Source organism: Salvelinus sp. IW2-2015, linkage group LG1, assembly GCF_002910315.2.
Source record: "Salvelinus sp. IW2-2015 linkage group LG1, ASM291031v2, whole genome shotgun sequence".
Taxonomy (NCBI): Eukaryota; Metazoa; Chordata; class Actinopteri; order Salmoniformes; family Salmonidae; genus Salvelinus; species Salvelinus sp. IW2-2015.
Window position 1 is genome coordinate 13523379 of NC_036838.1, and position 21865 is coordinate 13545243.

Genomic DNA, 21865 nt, shown 5'->3' on the forward strand with positions numbered 1-21865 from the left:
TTTCATATGTTCTCATGTTCTGAGCAAGGAACTTAAAACGTTAGCTTTCTTACATGGCACATATTGCACTTTTACTTTCTTCTCCAACACTGTGGTTTTGCATTATTTAAACGTGTCATTATTTTTTTGAGACTAAAATGATTTTATTGAAGTACTATATTAAGTTAGGTGTTCATTCAGTATTGTTGTAATTGTCATTAATACAAATAAATAAATAAAAATATTTTTTCAAAAATGAATTACAATTGGTAATCTGCCTTTTTTTGGTCCTCCAATAAAATCGGTATCGGTGTTGAAAAATCATAAAATCGGTCGACCTCTAGTCAGAAACCACTTCACAGCTATTGTGACAATGACCTTAATTTGACCCCAGCAGATACTTTCAGACAGATGCTGCTTCTTTATGCAATGAATTAGGCATGGGTCAGGGAGAGTGTGGTATGTTGAGATAATTTGTACATTCAGCATCAAGCTAAATATGGTATTTTTTCTAACAAATATATTTACATACAGTACCAGTCAAAAGTTTGAACACACCTACTGCCCAGAGTGTGCAAAGCTGTCATCAAGGCAAAGGGTGGCCACTTTTTAGAATCTCGACTATATTTTGATTTGTTTAACACGATTCCATGTGTCATTTCATAGTTTTGATGTCTTCACTATTATTCTACAATGTAGAAAATAGTTCAAATAAAGAAAAACCCTTGAATGAGTAGGTGTGTCCAAACTTTTGACTGGTACTGTATATTTCAGGATGTTGTGTATCGCTAGAAAGAAAATCAGAATTAATGTTAACATAAGTTTTGAAAACATAGCTTGTGGCAAAAAAAAAAAAGTGGTTTCTTGACACACCCTGGGAATGTGGTAAGTTGAGTGTAGGGACAAGATGCCTAAACTTTGTACTGAATTAAATATTACCACTACTTTTTAAAAACACGTCCATCTTTATTCACCAAAAACAAACACCTTTTTGTCTTATAACACAGGTTTAACTCTTAACATATGCTTAACACCTAACAAACACTGTTCTTTTTAAAAACATTTTTAACATAACACCAGGGCCTGGCCTACCTCATATGCCAGCGAAGAAAACACTTCAATTTGCTCAACTTACCATTGGCTCAACTTGCCACGGTTATGATATTGTTCAGGACCTTGAGCGTGGCTGAGGTGCACCCATAACCAGCTCGGTAACCAGATTGCACAGCGGAGAAGGTAAGGTGAGATTTGAAATGGTCAGTGATCTGTTTATTAACTTGGCTTTCGAAGACTTCAGAAAGGCAGGGCAGGATGGAAATAGGTCTGTAACAGTTTGGGTCTAGAGTGTCACCCCCGTTGAAGAGGGGGATGACCGCGGCAGCTTTCCAATCTTTAGGGATCTCGGACGAAACGAAAGAGAGGTTGAACAGACTGGTAATAGGGGTTGCAACAATGGCTGCCAAGATAATTTTAGAAGAGAGGGTCCAGATTGTCTAGCCCAGCTGACTTGTATGGGTCCAGGTTTGCAGCTCTTTCAGAACATCTGCATCTGGATTTGGCTGAAGGAGAAGCTGGGGAAGCTCGTCGCAAGTAGCTGCGAGGGGTGCGGAGCTGTTGGCCGGGGTTGGGGTAGCCAGGAGAAAGCATGCCAGCCGTAGAGAAAATGCTTATTGAAATTCTCGATTATTGTGCATTTACTCGGTGGTGACAGTGTCGCCTTGCCTCAGTGCAGTGGGCAGCTGGGAGGAGGTGCTCTTGTTTTCCATGGACTTTACAGTGTCCCAAAACTTTTTTTACATTTTACATTTAAGTCATTTAGCAGACGCTCTTATCCAGAGCGACTTACAAATTGGTGCATTCACCTTATGATATCCAGTGGAACAACCACTTTAACAATAGTGATCTAACTCTTTTAAGGGGGGGGGGGTTAGAAGGATTACTTTATCCTATCCTAGGTATTCCTTAAAGAGGTGGGGTTTCAGGTGTCTCCGGAAGGTGGTGATTGACTCCGCTGACCCGGCGTCGTGAGGGAGTTTGTTCCACCATTGGGTGCCAGAGCAGCGAACAGTTGTTGACTGGGCTGAGCGGGAACTGTTCCTTCCTCAGAGTAGGGAGGCAGCAGTGTGAAGTTTTTTTTTTTTTTTTTTTTTTTTTGGAGTTAGAGCTACAGGATGCAAATTTCTGTTGAAAAAAGCTAGCCTTGGTTTCCTAACTGCTGTGTGTATTGGTTCTGACTTCCCTGAACAGTTGCTATCGCGCGGGGACTATTCAATGCTATTGCAGTCCACCACAGGATGTTCTTTGTGCTGGTCAAGGGCAGTCAGGTCTGGAGTGAACCAAGGGCTATATCTTCCTTAGTTCTACATTTTGTGAATGGGGCATGCTTATTTTAAGATGGTGAGGAAACTTACTTTTAAAGAATGACCAGGCATCTCGACTGACGGGATGAGGTCAATATCCTTCCAGGATACCTGGGCCAGGTCGATTGAAAAGGCCTGCTTCGCATAAGTGTTTTTTGGGAGCGTTTGACAGTGATTGAGTGTGGTCGGTTTGCCTGCGGACCCATAGCGGATGCAGAATGATCGCTGAATCCTGATTGAAAACAGCAGAGGTGTATTTGGAGAGCAAGTTGGTCAGGATAATATCTATGAGGGTGCCCATGTTTACAGATTTAGGGTTGAACCTGGTGGTTTCCTTGATAATTTGTGTGAGATTGAGGGCAGTAGCTTAGATTGTAGGACCTGCTGGGTGTTAAGCATATTCCAGTTTAAGTCAGCCTAACAGAACGAACTCTGAGATAGATGGGATGGCAATTCAATTCACATATGTGGTCCAGGGCACAGCTGGGAGCTGAGGGGTCTATAACAGGCGGCAACAGTGAGAGACTTATTTCTGGAGAGATTAATTTTTTTAATTAAAAGCTCGAACATTTTGGGGACAGACCTGAAGTATGACAGAACTTTGCAAGCTCTCTCTGCAGGAGATTGCGAACTCCTCCCCCTTTGGTAGTTATATCATTGACAGAAAATGTTGTAGTTGGGTATGGAAATCTCTTGAATTTTTGGTGGCCTTCCTAAGCCAGGATTCAGACACAGCAAGGACATAAGGGTTGGCGGAGTGTGCTAAAGCAGTGAGTAAAACAAACTTAGGGAGGAGGCTTCTGATGTTAACATGCATGAAACCAAGGCTTTTTCAATTACAGAAGTCAACAAATGAGAGGGCCTGGGGACACGCATGGTCTGGGTTAGCCTCCACATCACCCGAGGAAGAGAGTAGTAGGATGAGGGTGCGGCTAAAGGCTATCTAAAACTGGTCGCCTAGTGCGTTGGGGGCAGAGAATAAAAGGAGCAGATTTCTGGGCGTGGTAGAATAGATTCAGGGCATAATGTGCAGACAGGGGTATGGTGCGGTGCGGGTACAGTGGAGGTAAGCCCAGGCACTGCGTGATGATGAGAGGTCACCGCATGTGTGGGAGGTGGGACAAAGGAGGTATCTAAGGCATGTACAGTGGGGCTAGGGGCTCCGCAGTAAACTAAAACAATGATAATTATCCTAAACAACAGTATACAACGCATATTGACATTTGAGAGAGACATAAAGCGAGGCATAAAGCAATCCCAGGTGTTGATTGGGAGAGCTAGCTAAGTCAACAACAGGTAAGACAACAGCTAATCAGCTAAGTCAACAACAACAACAGGTAAAATGGCGATGAATGGGCAGAGAGGGTCGGTTAACTACACACAGGGCCTGAGTTCGGGGCTAGGGCCGACAGATAAAAAGTAAACAAAGTGGAGTACCGTGATAAATGAACAGTAACAATATTAGTAAACAAAGTGGAGTACCGTGATAAATGAACAGTAACAATATTACTATATTAGCCCAGACAGCAACAAGGATGCACTATCATGCTAGGTTTTAAAACTATCTACTTAGATACTAACCTCATAAAATAATTTAAAACAATACATTAGACTTTGTAAAAATCTTTATTTATTTTTTCATGGGGTTTCTTCTTCCTAAATATTTGGTCATATGATTACTTTTATGTATAGTTTCTTAGAAACAAGGGGTGGCTGAACTAACCCTTTGGCTCAAAATACCACATTAACATACATTTGAAGACAGAAGTTTACATACACTTAGTTGGAGTCATTAAAACTAGTTTTTCAACCACTACACAGATTTCTTGTTAACAAACTATAGTTTTGGCAAGTCGGTTAGTACATCTACTTTGTGCTTGATACAAGTCATTTTTCCAACAATTGTTTCCAGACAGATTATTTCACTTATAATTCACTGGATCACAATTCCAGTGGGTCAAGAAGTTTTTTTTTTTTTTTACATACACTAAGTTGACTGTGTCTTTAAACAGCTTGGAAAATTCCAGAAAATGATGTCATGGCTTTAGAAGCTTCTGATAGGCTAATTGACATCATTTGAGTCAATTGGAGGTGTACCTGTGGATGTATTTCAAGGCCTACTCAGTGCCTCGTTGCTTGACATCATGGGAAAAATCAAAAGAAACCAGCCAAGGCCTCAGAAAAGAAATTGTAGACCTCCACAAGTCAGGTTCGTCCTTGGGAGCAATTTCCAAACGCATGAAGGGACCACATTTATCTGTACAAACAATAGTACGCAAGTATAAACACCATGGGACCACGCAGCCGTCATACCGCTCAGGAAGGAGACGCGTTCTGTCTCCTAGAGATGAACGTACTTTGGTGCGAAAGTGCAAATCAATCCCAGAACAACAGCAAAGGACCTTGTGAAGATGCTGGAGGAAACAAGAACAAAAGTATCTATATCCACAGTAAAACGAGTCCCATATTGACATAATCTGAAAGGCCGCTCAGCAAGGAAGAACCCAACCGCTCCAAAATCGCCATAAAGAAGCCAGACTAGTTTGCAACTGCACATGGGGACAAAGATCGTACTTTTTGGAGAAATGTCCTCTGGTCTGATGAAACAAAAATAGAACTGTTTGGCCATAATGACCATCGTTATGTTTGGAGGAAAAAGGGGAGGCGTGCAAGCAGTAGGGACTGGTGCACTTCACAAAATAGATGGCAACATGAGGGAGGAAAATTATGTGGATATATTGAAGCAGCATCTCAAGACATCAGTCAGGAAGTTAAAGCTTGGTTGCAAATGGGTCTTCCAAATGGACAATGACCCCAAGCATATTTCCAAAGTTGTGGCAAAATGGCTTAAGGACAACAAAGTATTGGAGTGGCCATCACAAAGCCCTGACCTCAATCCAATAGAAAATTTGTGGGCAGAACTGAAAAGGCGTGTGCGAGCAAGGAGGCCTACAAACCTGACTCAGTTACATCAGCTCTGTCAGGAGAAATGAGCCAAAATTCACACAACTTATTGTGGAAGGCTAGCCGAAACGTTTGACCCAAGTTAAACAATTTAAAGGCAATCCTACCAAATACTAGTTGAGTGTATGTAAACTTCTGACCCTCTGGGAATGTGATGAAATAAATAAAAGCTGAAATAAATCATTCTCTATTATTCTGACATTTCACATTCTTAAAATAAAGTGGTGATCCTAACTGACCTAAGACAGGGAATTTTTACGAGGATTAAAAGTCAGGAATTGTGAAAAACTGAGTTTAAATGTATTTGGCTAAGGTGTATGTAAACTTCCAACTTCAACTGTATGTAGCTTAAGAAACAAGGTTCATGAAATCAATAATTTGCTAGTAACAGATGAAATTCATGTTCTGACAATCTTTGAAACTCACTTAGATAATACCTTTGACGATACAGTGGTAGCAATACATGGTAATAACATTTACAGAAAAGACAAATGCCAATGGTGGAGGTGTTGCTGTTTATATTCAGAACCACATTCCTGTAAAGCTTAGAGGATCTCATGATAAATACTGTTGAAGTAATATGGCTACAGGTTAATCTGCCTCACCTAAAGTCCATTCTTGTGGGAAGCTGCTATTGACCAAATGCTAACAGTCAGTATCTGGATAACGTGTGAAATGCTTGATAATGTATGTGATATCAAACAGAGGTATATTTTCTGTGTGATTTAAATATTGACTGGCTTTCATCAAGCTGCCCATTCAAGAAAAAATGTCAAACTGTAACCAGTGCCTGCAACCTGGTTATCACTCAACCTACCAGGGTAGTTACAAACAGCACACGAACGAAATCGTCAACATGTATTGATCACATCTTTACTAACGCTTCAGAAATTTGCTTTAAAGCAGTATCCAGATCCATCAGATGTAGTGATCACAATGTAGTAGCCATATCTAGGAAAGCCAAAGGTTCTTAAGGCTGGGTCTAATATAGTGTATAAGAGGTCATACAATAAGTTTTGTAGTGATTCCTATGTTGATGTAAAACATATTTGTTGGTCTGTGGTGTGGAATGAGGAGCAACCAGACGCTGCACTTGACACATTTATGAAATATCGTATTCCAGTTACTAATAAGCATGCACCCATTAAGAAAACAACTGTAAAAACCGGTAAATCCCTGTGGTTTGATGAGGAATTGAAACATTTTATGGTTGAGAGGGATGAGGCAAAACGAATGGCAATTAAGTCAGTCTGCACAACCGATTGGCAAAAGTACTGCAAAATGAGAAAATCATGTGACTAAACTGAATAAAAAGAAGAAACTACACTATGAAACAAAGATAAATGATATGAAGAATGACAGTAAAAAGCTCTGGAGCACCTTAAAATTACATTTTGGCCTGAAAGGCAAACTCAGCACCATCATTCATTGAATCAGATGGCTCATTCATCACAAAACCCACTGACATTGCCAATTACTTTAATTAATCATGTTTTCATTGGCAAGATTAGCAAACTCAGGCATGACATGCCAGCAACAAACACTGACACTACACATCCAAATATAACTGATCAAATGAATAAAGACAAGCATTGTAATTTAGAATTCAGTAAAGTGAGAGTGGAAGAGGTGAACAAATTATTGTTGTCTATGAACAATGAGAAGCCACCGGGGTCTGACAACTTGGATGGAGAATTACTGAGGATAATAGTGAGCAATATTGCCACTCCTATTTGCCATATCTTCAATCTAAGCCTACTAGAAAGTGTGTGCCCTCAGGCCTGGAGGGAAGCAAAAGTAATTCCTCTCCCCAATAATCATAATGCCCCCTTTACTGGCTCAAGTAGCCAACCAGTCAGTCTGTTACCTACCCTTAGTAAACTTTCAGGGGGGGAAAATGTGCTTTACCAGATAGAATTTGTTTACAGTAAAATAGCATTGTAAGACTTTCAGCACACTTATACTGAAGGACATTGAACTAGCATGGCATTTATACAAATGACTGATGGTTGACAGAGAAATTGATGGTAAAAAGATTGTGGGGGCTGTTTTGTGTGACTTCAGTGCAGCTGTTGACATTATCGATCAGTCTGCTGCTGGAAAAACATGTGTTATGGCTTTACACCCCCTGCTATATTGTGGATAAAGAGTTACCTGTCTAACAGAAGACAGAGGATGTTCTTTAATGGAAGCCTCTCCAACATAATACAGGTAGAAATCAGGAATTCCCCAGGACAGCTGTCTAGGCAACTTACTTTTTTCAATCTTTACTAATGACATGTCTATGTATGCGGATAACTCAACACTATACACATCAGCTACTACAGCAACTGAAATGACTGAAACACTTCACAAAGTGTTGGTTAGTTTCAGAGTGGGTGGCAAGGAATAAGTTAGTCCTAAATAGTTCTAAAACTAAAAGCATTGTATTTAGGACAAATCATTCACTAAACCTCAACTAAATCATGTGGAAATTGAGGTGACTAAACTGCTTGGAGTAACCCTGGATTGTAAACTGTCATGGTCAAAACATGTTGACACAACAGTAGCTAAAATGGGGAGAAGTCAGTCTATAATAAAGCGCTGCTCGGTCTTAACACTACTATCAACAAGGCAGGTCCTACAGGCCCTAGTTGCGTCTCACCTGGACTACTGTTAATTCGTGTGGTCAGGTGCCACAAAGAGGGACAATTGGCCCTTAAATGTACATGGAGAGCTAACAATAATATGCATGTAAATCTCTCATGGCTCAAAGTGGAGGAGAGTGACTTCATCACTACATGTTTTTTTAAGTAGAGTTGACATGTTGAATGCACCGAGGTGTCTGTTTAAACTACTAGCACACAGCTCAGTCACCCATGCATACCCCACAGACATGCTACCAAAGGTCTCTTCACAATCCCCAAGTCAAGAACAGACTATGGGAGGCACACAGTACTACATAGAGCCATGGCTACATGGAACTCTATTCCACATCAGGTAACTGATGAAAGCAGTAGAATCAGATTAAAAAAAATATATAAAATACACCTTATGGAATAGCGGGGACTGTGCAGAGAAACACGATAAGATACGTACTCTACACACACACACACACACACATGGATTTTGTATTGTAGATATGTGGTAGTAGAGTAGTGGCCTGAGGGAACACAATGTGTTGTGAAAAGTGTTATGAAATATAATATAATATTTTTAAATTGTTGCTGGACCCCAGGAAGAGTAGCTGCTGCCTCGGCAGGGGGTCCTTAATAAATGCAAAATACCCACTCTTGCCTATTTATGGAGTTTTAACTTTTGTGCATTAGTCTATAACTGGCAATTAAATGAATAGATTTCTAGTAGTTCATTACACATTCACACAAAAACATCAAAATGCATATTTCAAATTTGAGCCACAGAGGTCTTAGACTTAAAATGATAGTGCTGTGGTTTTGTATCATTAATAGCCATCAGTCTCGTGTGAAGTCACTGACAATGAAAAGGAGGTGAAAATAGTCCAATTGTCACTCATCACAGTAGGATCAAGAACTCTGAGTGGCAGAGGTAGACTTCTCTCAACATAAATGTACAATTTTAAGTGCGATATCAACCATGGCAAGACCTGTCTGCATAATAATGAAAGAAAAAGGTTTGAAATAACCGGAAACATTAACATAAAATGTCAAGTTTTATTAGTCGTATGTACAGGATATGCTTACTTGCAGGTTCAATTGGACCTGTTTGTACACAAGTATGAACCCGGTTTCATATGCAAACCATTATTCATATACTTTCAATAAGATGCTGAGAATATATAGAATAGCATGAGAAGTAATTTTCTTAAATACTTAATCAGTGTTCTAAAAGTTTAAGAATTTGGCGGAAAATATTATGTAATATGATCTGACCATGATAGTACTTGCCATTGTTGATAGTTATTTCCCAGCCTGAGTGTCACAAGGACTGTACAACACACTGGGGCATCATTTGACCTTTGAGAGGACGATCACAGGCTTTCCTAATCAAATCACGCCTCACCAAACTGGAGCAGAGCGATGATTAGTTATGCCTCTTATCGCCCGTTTGTGTTCACGGCTTTATGAAACGAAGCAAGTGGAAAAAAAACTCCAGCCAAAGCCTGCACCTGCTTTAGTGTCAACAACAACGCTTTGGTCCCCTTTATCCCAGTCCTACAGAACCTCAAAGACACTCACTTCAACTGTTGTTTTTTCACTCAGCAACAGGGCTGGCCGGGTCTTACTCTAGCGTAGAAGTATATCTCAGGGCACACGAGCGCCCAAGCCTGACCTTTTCACAAGGGACTAAATAATGTGTCAGGCATTAGTACACTCCGGCAAATTGCCATTAGCCTAACCAATTAAGGGGCTTTTAATCTCCCCATGAAGGAACAAAGCGAGGCTATCGGCGGTAGAGGAACTGTCTGAGAGATGTGTGTGTGAATGAGAGAGAAAGGTTAATGGTCTCTCTGGAGGGAGAAAATGCATGAGGGGTCTTGTTACCATTCCAGACTCCTCACGCCGACAAAGCCCCAGGTCTTGAAGGAGCCCAGTCAGTTCATTATCGCCGGCTTTCATTCCGCCAGGCTAACATTGACTTTAATGCAATATAATACTTTCACATTCGCCTCCTATTTGTTCGCTGCTGTCTTTATATATAAAAAAATATTTTTAAAAAACTGTAGGTCTAAGCCTTTAGATCACAATATCTACTAAGCTAACATATGGAATTGATTTAAGATTGTCATAAAAGGTATAATTTTGCCATTTGATTTGGAATTTTAGGACCCTTGTATTATATATTTTGTTTTATATATTTGATGAAACATTGAGTTTGGCCTTTACTGCTATAGCCCAAAGAAACGCATTGAATAACACGTTCATAAATGGCAAAACAGAAAGTCCCCCTAAAGATAAGGAACAAGGTTAAGTGTCTGTCCTATATCAGAGATAAGAATACGTAGGGAAAAAAACAGTTTTTAGACCCATGTCATCATGTAATTTGGCACTTTTCCCCCCAATTTTTACAGCCCACAGCCCAGTACTGGGTTACCTCAGGACGTAGAGTGCGTCGTAGAGCAGAACCACCAACACTGTCGCGTTTGTGTGTCTCCCCTTTCAATATTGGTGACATATTAGTTTAACTCACACAGTTCGGGTTTTACAGACAATTTTGTGGCCATTTTCTTGTCTGGATCATCTCATGTGTAGTAAAGGGTTGCTTAAACGAGCCCCATGTTATGGAATAGGCACAAACGTTACATCAGTTAAGAGGGGATTGAGCTGCAGCCACTACAAGACACGGTGAGTCTATCATAAACACATAGGGAGCTACTCAATGTTAAAAATGACATCCCCGTGTGACGCACAGGTGAGTCAATTGACTCTAGGGGTTTTTTAATCCTGAAAAAAGGGAGAAGACTGTTCTTCTCATATCCCCTTTTGTTCGCCGAAGTGCCAGCACAATGTTGACTGGCTGTCTTATTAAAATGCCTAAGGTCCTATAACAGCCGTCTCGAACTAATACCACATTCAAGGGAGATTGACATGGTCCAGAAAGTCCATTAGTGAAAAACCCACCCTGATCAGTGTGAACTACAGTGTGCACCTTTTGCGTCATACACCACTGGATCATACCTAAGCCAAAGCGTGGATGGCACCGCTCTCCTTAACGAAGAGTAAATCGCTGGTGGTTAAAAAGATACACCTGACTATGCAAAAGGAGAGCAACTGCACGAGACAAGCTTCCAGAACAGACCATTTACTTCTGCCATGGCCCTGTCAACTCTTCAGAAGCCAATAAGTGAAGAGAAAGTTTCTGACAAGAGGTAACAGAAAGGGTTTGAAAAGGGGCATCTCTTAATGGGCGCCCCACGATGACACAATGTCATCTCGTGGCGATGGATGAGGCCAGGAGGTGGACCGAACCGCTCGCTTTGAATTGATCACCTTTGACCATCTGGGATCAAACAGCAATGAGCGCTGTGACACCCATTTCACCAACGTAATGGCCAATTCCCTCCTCCGAGCTGGATTGTTATTATCACTTTACCAACTTCTGGAGAGGCTTGTTTCATTCGAATATGCCTGTCAAATCTTATATAAGGAGCACTTTTCCATGGCTACCCTCCACAGATCTAAATCTGAGGTAACTGTTTGACAGAGAGGCAGACAAGGCTGGCAATGCAGCAGCTTTTCATTCGAGACTTCCAATCTGAGCGGCGTCGGTGCAATTTGCCGGTAATCATTTCAGTTGATGACAGAAGTAATTATCTATTAATCAAGTCTGAATTTGCGTTAACTCTCTCCCTCCCTCTGTCCAATTAACAGTAAGCTCTCTCCTTCTTTGTCTCCATCCATTTAATGCTATGATGTGGAGCGAGGGAGAGAAATTAGAAAAATGATGGTTCATGCCATTATCGCTGAAGATAAATTGTTGGGCTAGTTGAAGTAAGGGTGGGACAGAGAAAGAGAAATAAAGATAATTGTCAAAGAAGAGGCAAATGCTGGATTACTGTACTGTGGGTCCTGGCAGTAAAAGGCTCACTTTGCAAACATCACGAAGAAAGACGGCTGTTTGAGAGCAAACAGTGAGTGGAGCTTCCACAGTGCCAGACAATATTATGTTTGTTCCTGCCTCTCCTTAATGGCCTCGAGGGGACTTTCCTTATACTGGCCTCTTGAGTTTACACCAAGGAGCGCTCTCTTTCAGTCTATCCATCATCCTCATTTGCCATTCCCTATTTTTCCTCACTCTCTCTCATACACTCTTCCTTCTACCTAACCTGAACCTGCCATCTCTTAATGAGCCCTTGAGCAAGGCACTTAACCGCCATTGCTCCTGTATGTTGCTCTGAATAAGAGTGTCTGCTAAATGCCTAAAATGTCAATTTGGGACATAGCCAAGCTGTAGGGAGATTGGCCTCCTGTGTATTATTAGTATTGTCTTCAAATCATCAACCTTAGTTTCCCTCTACGATTAGAATTCCAGAAAGACAATGTAGTGTGGCATGATAGCATGAGATGGATGTCACTGATATATTGCTAGATAGAGCACTCTGGAGTTAGTTTTTTTAGGGATGATTTGGTATTTCGGTGTAGCCTTGATAAGACAAAATACTTTGTGGGGGAGTCACACTCTTGTGACTTTGGTTGAAGGATCTACAATTACGCCTGAAAAGGCTAATGAAATCCACTCCTCGCTGGAAGCCCCACCATCCACAGGTGAGAACGGACGCTCTGGTGCACCAGTGGATTCAAACCTTTCTTTCAGTGTTTATGCCAGTGGTTCTGATTAAGCCCACGTTGGAGAGGGTGCGCCAGGAGGGCTTATCATTGATTCTTGTGGCTCCCCGTTGACCCATTCAGCCTTGGTTCGCGGAGATCATTCACCTTTTAGATGGGGACCCGTGGCAACTCCTGTTATGCAGGGACCTGTTGACCCAGACACACAGACCGGTTTGGAATGCGAGGCTGGAGATTTGGTTCCTATGAGCCTGGCCCCAGAGAGGGCCAATCTGATGGCTAGAGGTTTATCTCCGAATGTTATTGCTACCATTCAGTCCGCAAGGGCGCCCTCCACGAAAGGGCTGTATGCGTATAATACATGGCCGCTATCTCAGTCATAACGTTACGCTTCTTTAGCATGAGAAATATACCGATTCCCATCCATTGATAAGAACATGTCCACCTACTGTTGGGCAAAAGCATAGAACATAAGAAAAGAGGAAAAGTGTTCAGGTTTTTCTCCTAGATTATTGTGTGTCACCTCCTCCCTCGCCAGTCAGAAGATCGATGTTCATTGGTTGTGCCTTAAAACAAAAACATCGGCAAGAGATTTGTTTGTGCAAATTACTGTTTCTCTCTCAACCGGCTCTGCTAATTCCCAGGTGAGATTGCAACAGATCAATTTCCTCCCTGTGCATTCATGAAACTCTCAAGAATGGGGCACTTCCTGTAAATAAGAGTTTGAGATAGGAGTTTGTCATCTTTATTCAGTTAAGCATACAACATTACTGAACTTCATGAATCAGCTGCATAAATTAACTGTACAAGAACCCAGTGTCCTTCATACATGTTTTCAGCGATGAAATTCATCCACAAAGAAAATGGTTGACAATTATTTTAATCGTTTGGTATAATTTCTTCTGAGTTAATATATGCTTTGTGCCTTGAAATTCAAGCGACTAGAAAATGTCAGGGCCCGTATCACGAAGTGTTCCAGAGTAGGAGTACTGATCTAGGATCAGGTCCCCCCCCCCTCTTATTTCATCATGATTTAAAAGGCTAAACTGATATTCAATCATTCAGTACTCCTACTCCGAGATGCTTTGTGAATACAGGCAATGGTTTTTACCTCAGTCAGCAATAAAAACCAGGCATCCCTCCTCTGCTTCATAGCAAGGTTTTTCGGGCAGGAACTCACTTTTAAGTATGTCATTGAAAAAGAGAAGAGAGACATTCTTCCTGCGTTTTGTACCTTAACATCCTCAGAGGCGCAGGCCTGCCCCTGTATTAAGCTGTCATTTAGTCAGGCAAATAGAATAAGTGCAACGGATTAGGGTGACACAGTCATGCAGATAAGCAGACCGCTGGAAAATACAGCTCTGTCCACTGACACGGTAAATGCAGCTCTCCTCTCCTGAAAAAAAAAAATAGAGAGCGTGACCAGATGGGTGAGCATACTAAACAGACAGAACCAGTGAGTGACAGACAGCTTGTCAAAAAGTGCTCCCGCCGTTCTGCTGCAGCCACGGCAAAACATGGGGCCAGATGATAACGAGAGTTGGAGGAAACAATTAGGCTTCCGACAGGTTCTAATGGATTGATTGGGAATAATTAGGCTCCTGTTTTTGTCCTTTTACCTTTTTTTCCTCCCTTATTCCCCGAGGCCCAAATGGCAGGCATGCGGAGTGTGAAATCCATTAAAATCACCGACAGCCTCCCAACCCCATTTGTGCTCTCAGGTGTTTCATTTCTCCACCACTTGAAGTGCATTTTTCCCCATCTCTGAAGTTTGAGGTGTAGTTGTTTCCCCTCTCATCAGTGCTTGACTGACCCCCAGTTAGAATTGCTGGGGCATTTACAGTTGAATTGCTGGCCACAATCTCTTGTTTGGAGGACATTATTATTTACCACCTATTACAATATTTAATCCTCTTAAATTTTACCTCGATCACAATACTTGAAAGTAAAATAAATTCGGTTTTGCCTACCTGTCAAATAAAACACAATGATGGAAGTATAGGGACAGAGTGGTACTCAATTTTTTTTTTAACTATCAAATCTCATACTAATCCTAAATAACACCCCTACTCTTTGGCTTCAGCCACGACGAAATATCAACCAAACCAAAAAAATACTGTCTGGAAGAAGAAGAAAAAACTTTGTGCCAGCGTGTGTCCTCCTTCGCTAAAATGGAGGGGCGGGTGAGAGGAACCTTGGAGACTGACACTGCATCAGCCTGGGATTAACCATTAGTCTGGCAGCACTCGGCTAACGGGTGCCCTCTCCAGCATACAGAGTGACTGCCGTCTCACGTGACAGTGCAGGTGTTACAGTGCCTTCAGAAAGTATTCAACCTCCTTGACTTTTCCACATTTTGTTGTGCTATAGCCTGAATTTAAAATAGATTAAATTGAGATTGTGGGATATTGTGTGTAGATTAGTGTCAGAGACATTAACACAAGTGTTTCTTCCACAGTATTTTGTGTACATCAGACAAAAATAAACAATCAAATCAATTTTAAACAAAATATGGAAAGATTCAAGGGGGTTGAATACTTTCCAAAGGCAGTGTATGCTGCTGCTGGATGATGTATACAAAGGAGAGAGACATGTGTAATGTATGCATAGAAATCCAGTGGAAAAACCAAGTTCTCTTTCCTTGGCAAAGGAGCAAATGCCACTGAAAGAAACACTGTGGGCTGCATACAACAACCATTTCCCATTTAAATTAATAGAAGTTAACTTTGTAGGTGATTTAAACAATATTTTTAAAAAGACAGATCGGCCAGGGCAAGTGCCTTTATGTGATTTGCCAAAACTTATGCCCATGTCTTATCAGGGCTCCTGAGTGGTGCAGCCTCCTAAGGCACTGCGTCTCAGTGCCAGAGGCATTACTACAGACCTTTGTTCAGTTCCAGGCTGTATCAGAACCGGCCGTGATTGGGAGTCCTATAGGCCGGCGCACAATTGGCCTAGCATCGTTAGGGTTTGGCCGGGGTAAGCCGTCATTGTAATTAAGAATTTGTTCTTACATTAAAAAAAAGAAAAAAGTCAAATCATCAAGTGTGTTTTATTTATCCATGTCCACCATCAAGCTGGCTCAAAAAAAATGTATTCTAACTTAAAAAATAATGCTGATTTAAGCAATTGGTTGAGTGGACTTCAAAAGGACAATAATTTGAGCTATAGTTTACGCAAACAAATTATTCTCGAAGTGAACTGTGGTTTACAAATTCATGTTTGTGTAAAAAAATAAAATCTACAGCCATCATTATCACGATTTTCAGGTTTGTTTGTTTCAATACCTGTGTTTGTGCATGTACTTTTATTTGTTGATTAATCTTATGCTAGACAGACATAAATAACACATTTTTCTAAACAATTCCAATCTGTTAGTAGTTGGACTTATTGCACCAGTTAATGAGATGCTGTTCCAGTTTACTTGATTTAGGTAGTTTCAATAATTTATCTTCCCTATCCCGGTAGTCATTCTGAATGCAGGTTGCGGGTGATTAAAAGTTACAATTGTTGGATATGCTCACTTCTTGCGGGATTCTAATAGGAATTACACATCACTTTGCAAGCCAGCAGGCTTGATGTGGCCTGTAAACCAGGAGTTTCAGACCACTGTTAGGGTATAACAAGGCCCTCAGAGAACAGCCTTATAATAAACAGTTTGTAATGTATGTATTTTAAAGATAACACTCACTTGGTGAAGGCTACACTACTAGAAACCATTGAATACAACAACCATGTCTCTCGCTAATAAATGCAGTCATGGGCGGTAACTACAATTCACTCAAAAGGCAAGGCACTCTGGGAAATGTGCAAAAAAGGTCAAAGAAATTCTCAAGCTGAATTGTATGTTTACTCAACCAAAAATTCTGAGTGAAAATACATTCTCAAGTTGAATTGTATGTTGGTTCAGCTATGTGCCCAAATGCTGAGCAAGCTCACAATCCTATTGCAGCTGGTTGCCTTAATTTTACTGTGAATCAACTTCAATGCTATTTTGTTGAGCAAACTTGTTATGACAAGGTAGGGTTGGTAAAATACCAAGTCCATATTATGGCAAGAACAGCTAAAATATGCAAAGAGAAACAGTCCATCATTACTTGAAGGTCAGTCAATGCAGAAAATGTCAAGAAATGTGAAAGTTTCTTCAAGTGCAGTCGCAAAAACCATCAAGCACTATGATGAAACTGGCTCTCATGAGGACTGCCACAGGAAAGGAAGACCCAGAGTTACCTTTGTTGCAGAGGATAAGTTCATTAGAGTTACCAGCCTCAAATTGCAACCCAAATAAATGCTTCAGACACATCTTAACATTTACTGTTCAGAGGAGACTGCGTGAATCAGGCCTTCATGGTCAAATTACTGCAAATAAACCACTACTAAAGAACACCAATAAGAAAAAGAGACTTGCTTGGGCCAAGAAACACGAGCAATGGACATTAGACCGGTGGAAATCTGTCCTTTTGGTCTGATGAGTCCAAATTTGAGATTTTTGGTTCCAACCGCCGCGTCTTTGTGAGACGCAGAGTAGGTGAACGGATGATTTCTGCATGTGTGGTTCCCACCGTGAAGCATGGAGGAGGAGGTGCTTTGCTGGTGACACTGTCAGTGATTCCTTTACAATTCAAAGCACACTACCAAGGCATTCTGCAGGAAATACATCATCCCATCTGGTTTGCGCTTAGTGGGACTATCATTTGTTTTTCAACAGGACAATGACCAACACACCTCTAGGCTGTGTAAGGGCTATTTGACTAAGAAGGAGTGTGATGGAGTGCTGCATCAGATGACCTGGCCTCCACCCAATTGAGATGGTTTGGGATGAGTTAGACCGCAGAGTGAAGGAAAAGGGGCTCCCGAGTGGCGCATCTCAGTGCTGCATCTCAACGCTTGAGGCGTCACTACAGACACCCTGGTTCGAATCCAGGCTGTATCACAACCGACCGTGATTGGGAGTCCCATAGGGCGGCGCAGAATTGGCCCAGCGTTGTCCAGGTTTGGCCAGCGTAGGCAGTCATTGTAAATAAGAATTTGTTCTTAACTGACTTGCATAGTTAAATAAAGGTTAAAAAAAAGCAGCCAACAAGTGCTCAGCAAATGTGGGAACTCATTCAAGACTTTTGAAAAAGCATTCCAGGTGAAGCTGGTTGAGACAATGCCAAGAGTGTGCAAAGCTGTCATCAAGGCAAAGGGTGGCTACTTTGAAGAATCTCAAATATATTTTGATTTGTTTAACACTTTTTTGGTTACTACATGATTCCATGTGTTATTTCATAGTTTTGATGTCTTCACTATTATTTTACAACGTAGAAAATATAAATATTATATATGATGAATGAGCTGTGTATGGAGTGGATAGTACCAATTGGAGGTACGCTGAGACTAGATGGATTTAAAGTGAGTGTAATTTCAAACAGCAGCCAACTGACTTTCCAGCGTCAGTGTTGAAATGCCCCTTCTCTTGTTCATACATGCACTGTAAAACAAATAAAATATAATTGAAATTAAACTCACTTTAAATCCACCTTGTCTCAGTGTACCTCCAAGTGGTACTATCCACTCCATACACAGCCCATTCATCCAATAAAGATGACCTCCCAGTCCACACTCCCATTTCCAAACAGCACTCAAATGGGGAAATGCAAAACCATGGATTTGATAAAAGCCTGCCTTTCGAAAATGTCTGCTTGACATCTCAGGGCAGAGGGCAGTCGTCAGTTCAAGGAGAGAGAGAACAGAGAGGAGACGAAAATGACACATGACTGTTCCATATTTTGCCTTCTTGACAAATAAATGTAATTAATAACTGAATACAAATGGTAACTTGGTCCTTTTGAGCACACACATAGCAGCTCTAGCCAGTAGCTGCCACCTCCAGTGTCCACTGGACAATAAACAATTAATGGCCAGTAAAGCATAGCACACAGTAGGGGCATGAGGCTAGCCGCTATGCCCAGCTGCATCCTGAAAATAACTACTGAGGTAGGATGGAGAAACAGGGACAATCCACTTAACACACATTTCAAATTGGCCATGGATGTCCATAAAAAAATATATATAAGTCCCTCCCCAAGTTCAGCTTTTCTCTCGGCAGCTCTGGCACTGAATGGCCTATGCAGCCATGAAAATGTTCACATTTTACTGACACACTGTGTTTTGCAAAAGCCAATCCCCATTAGCTGGGGAATAAAGATACTTTTCAAGCTGTTCATTCAGACTGAGGGGGGCTTGTTTCCCTGCCAGAGTGACAGACTGGAACAAGGAAGCAAATCAAACAGAAAACACTTGCATGGATGATGACTTCCAAGGAAATGTAATGTGAAAATTCAGATGTTAATCTTTTGTGAGAGAGATACATGTGCATGGTCAAAATTAAGTTTATGGACTTTACTCATTAATATTTCAAATAAAAAAAACTAATCAAATTAGATTTTTACTCACATGCACCAAATACAACAGGTGTAGTTTACAAGCCCTTACAAGCCCTTAAACAACAATGCAGTTCAAGAAAGAGTTGGTTAAATATTTACCCAAAAAAACTAAAATAACAATACATTTTCACAATAACGAGGCTATATACAGGGGGTACCGGTACTGAGTCAATGTGCAGGGGTACAGGTTAGTCGAGGTAATTTGAATAAAGTTCAACAAATGCAGGGGACTGAAATAGTGTTGGTTTTCTGTCTTTCTGATTATTTGGGTGTGTTGCTGAAAAGCAGATGACTGACTGACATGACATTTATCAATTCATAAAAGTATTATTTAATGTAATACAATCTATGCAGAATATCCTGATTTACACTAGAGCCCACTGTAAATTATATATGAACATTTTGTAACTAATGCACATTACTACAATGATAGTCATTTCTAACAACAAAGGAGATATTTCCATGAGTTTGTCCAATAATTTATAGTCTGATTTCAAAACATTTCACCCTACATTAGAACCACCAAATCCATGAATCATGAATCAGAAATAAATAATATGGACCCCAATACAATAAGTGTGATCATCTATTTCCATGATAAATAAACTATAACTTAAGAGATAAAATTGACGTATTTTTTTTAAGAAAATGGTTCATTGGCCCAGGGTCTCGGATTTAAAACCATCTTTGGTTTGGACAGTTCACTTGCGCGCATTTATGATCCTTTGCGGGTGAGTGGAATATAATTTGATGTGCCCAGAGCGCCACCTTACGGATGCACAACTCAGCAGACAGAGCATCTTGGGCTCATGAACACTTTTGCAGCGTTGCTCATGCACGGAATAAGAAAAACAATCGCACTGAAAAAGTGTGATAATAATTGTGCCACATACATAAAAAAAGAAGCTAATTTCATTAATAGGTATTTAGGGCATAGGGATTTCAACCACGGTCCCCAATTGCGTGATCATTCATTTAGCTTTGTTTTTTCTCCGTTTTTTTTTTTTAACAGTGGATTTCGTGGTTTTGTTCTATATGCCTATCGAATATTCAACAAGCCTACTTTTGCATATTTTCCGAGCAAAAATAACCAAACGGTGCACTGTGACAGCAGAGTCTGTTCTGTAGTATCAAGTTATTTTAACATTTCGTCCTACTACCGTAGCCTAATGTTAAATTGTTTAAAATACAACCTACAACACATTTTCCACAAAAACCTTTGCCACAATGTAGCAATGCATCTGTCTCACTTATGACAATGAAAAGAATTTCGAATCGCGAGTACGCTATCAATATGGGAGGTACAGTACATGGCTACATGCGCGTAGTAAGTAGGCTATATTAATTACTGTATGGTAAAATGTTATAATTATTCTTAAAGTAGAGAGTTTATTCGAGTTGGTCCAATTAGGTTATGATCAATGTAACGCAAGATTAAGGTAGGCTTAATTTATTTATTATCACGATAACCAATAAACTACTCCGAATTGACCGCTGCTTTGCGTAATGGTAGATACTTATTTGTATCATACCGACTCTGCATTACCGATACAGATCAATTTAGTCGATATGGTCAATATCACGTTTTATAATTCACAAAAGAATCTTGCCCAAAAGCACCCAAAATTGCGCGTTGAGTAACAAGTGCTCGAATGGCGTGCATCTTGACAGTGTGTCCGTGTATGCGTTTCGAGCTTGCGTGCATGCATGCGTATTCAATTATGTACAGTAGCCTATTCGAAAATAAAAGTTGGAGACTCGGCATGAACTCCTATGGCATGCACCTGTCCACTGTCCCTTCGTCACCGTGTATTGACATCTCCAAAGCACATTCTACTGAGATGAAAGTAGCCTAGAGTCTTCTGAGCAATTCCTAGAAACAATAATAAACTTACCTGGAAATAATTGTCCGCATATTAAGTCCATCAGTTGAAAAAGAAGCGAAGCAATGATGTAGTTCCCTTTGTCCATTTTGGCAGTGACTATTTTACATGCTCGCCTCCTGTCCGTTTACTCGCTGACTGTGTACACAGACAGTATCCTCGCATTGGTAATGCAGTGAGGGAGTACTGTAAAGCAGTAGACAGCAATCCCGGTTTGATTGTTTGGCTTCAATCAGTAATTGATGGCAAAAGGAGTTGAGATAATCTAGAGGAGAGTGGCACTCGATTCTGAGTCCCCAGGGTCCCTACACCTGTCGTGCCACCACAACGTTTGAACCTCTATCTATCTATGCGTTGGAGGCATGCCGTGTTAATGTCATGTCGGGAACTCGGACCTCCGAGTTAAAATGAACGTGTTATTTGCGTATTGCTTCCTATTGGTTGATTCTGATACTTCCCAAATGGGAAACTGGGGTATCATCTTTCTACGACGAGTAGCCTAAGTAAATTGGACATTTCAGATTTTCCGACATGACGTGAATGTTATATTATGCTGTGGTGGGGCCGTGTGAGTTATTCCTATGGCAGTGCTGACACTCATGCCGCATTCACATCATGTTGGAAACGCAAAAAAAATCTGACTTGCTTACTAGTTGTTGAAAGATTAACTCCGAGGTACTGAGTTTCCGACCTGAACGCGGCATCACATGTTTCTGATAGTATTTCAGTTCGTCTTGGATCCATTTTTTTTGTGGATGAAAGTAAAATACTGTCAGCTTTTATGTCGCTGAAAACATTTACGTGTGTAGGCTAGACCACAAGCGCGCATTCTCATTTTCTCAAGATGAGAAAAATAAATCATATTTCCCCGCTCCTGCAACACAATTAATATTTGGTGTATAATTTTACTGCAAAACACGTTTAATTCTGCAGGAGTTAATATTGTATTATAATAGAGTACATGTGAAGCCAGTCAGTGTCCAGACTTGTTACTATTCCAACTACAG

At 40.7% G+C, this 21865-nt stretch overlaps 1 protein-coding gene across 1 annotated transcript in view; it reads right to left on the reverse strand.

Moving 5' to 3' along the window:
* The window catches only part of LOC111960530 (receptor-type tyrosine-protein phosphatase T-like), a 209019-nt gene extending 187827 nt beyond the window's left edge, over positions 1-21192 (reverse strand). The window contains exon 1 of the mRNA XM_023982600.1: positions 20871-21192. Coding sequence (XP_023838368.1) covers positions 20871-20946 — 76 coding nt within the window. The 5' untranslated portion in view covers positions 20947-21192. The remainder of the gene's footprint in view (positions 1-20870) is intronic.
* Positions 21193-21865: the final 673 nt, after the last annotated feature.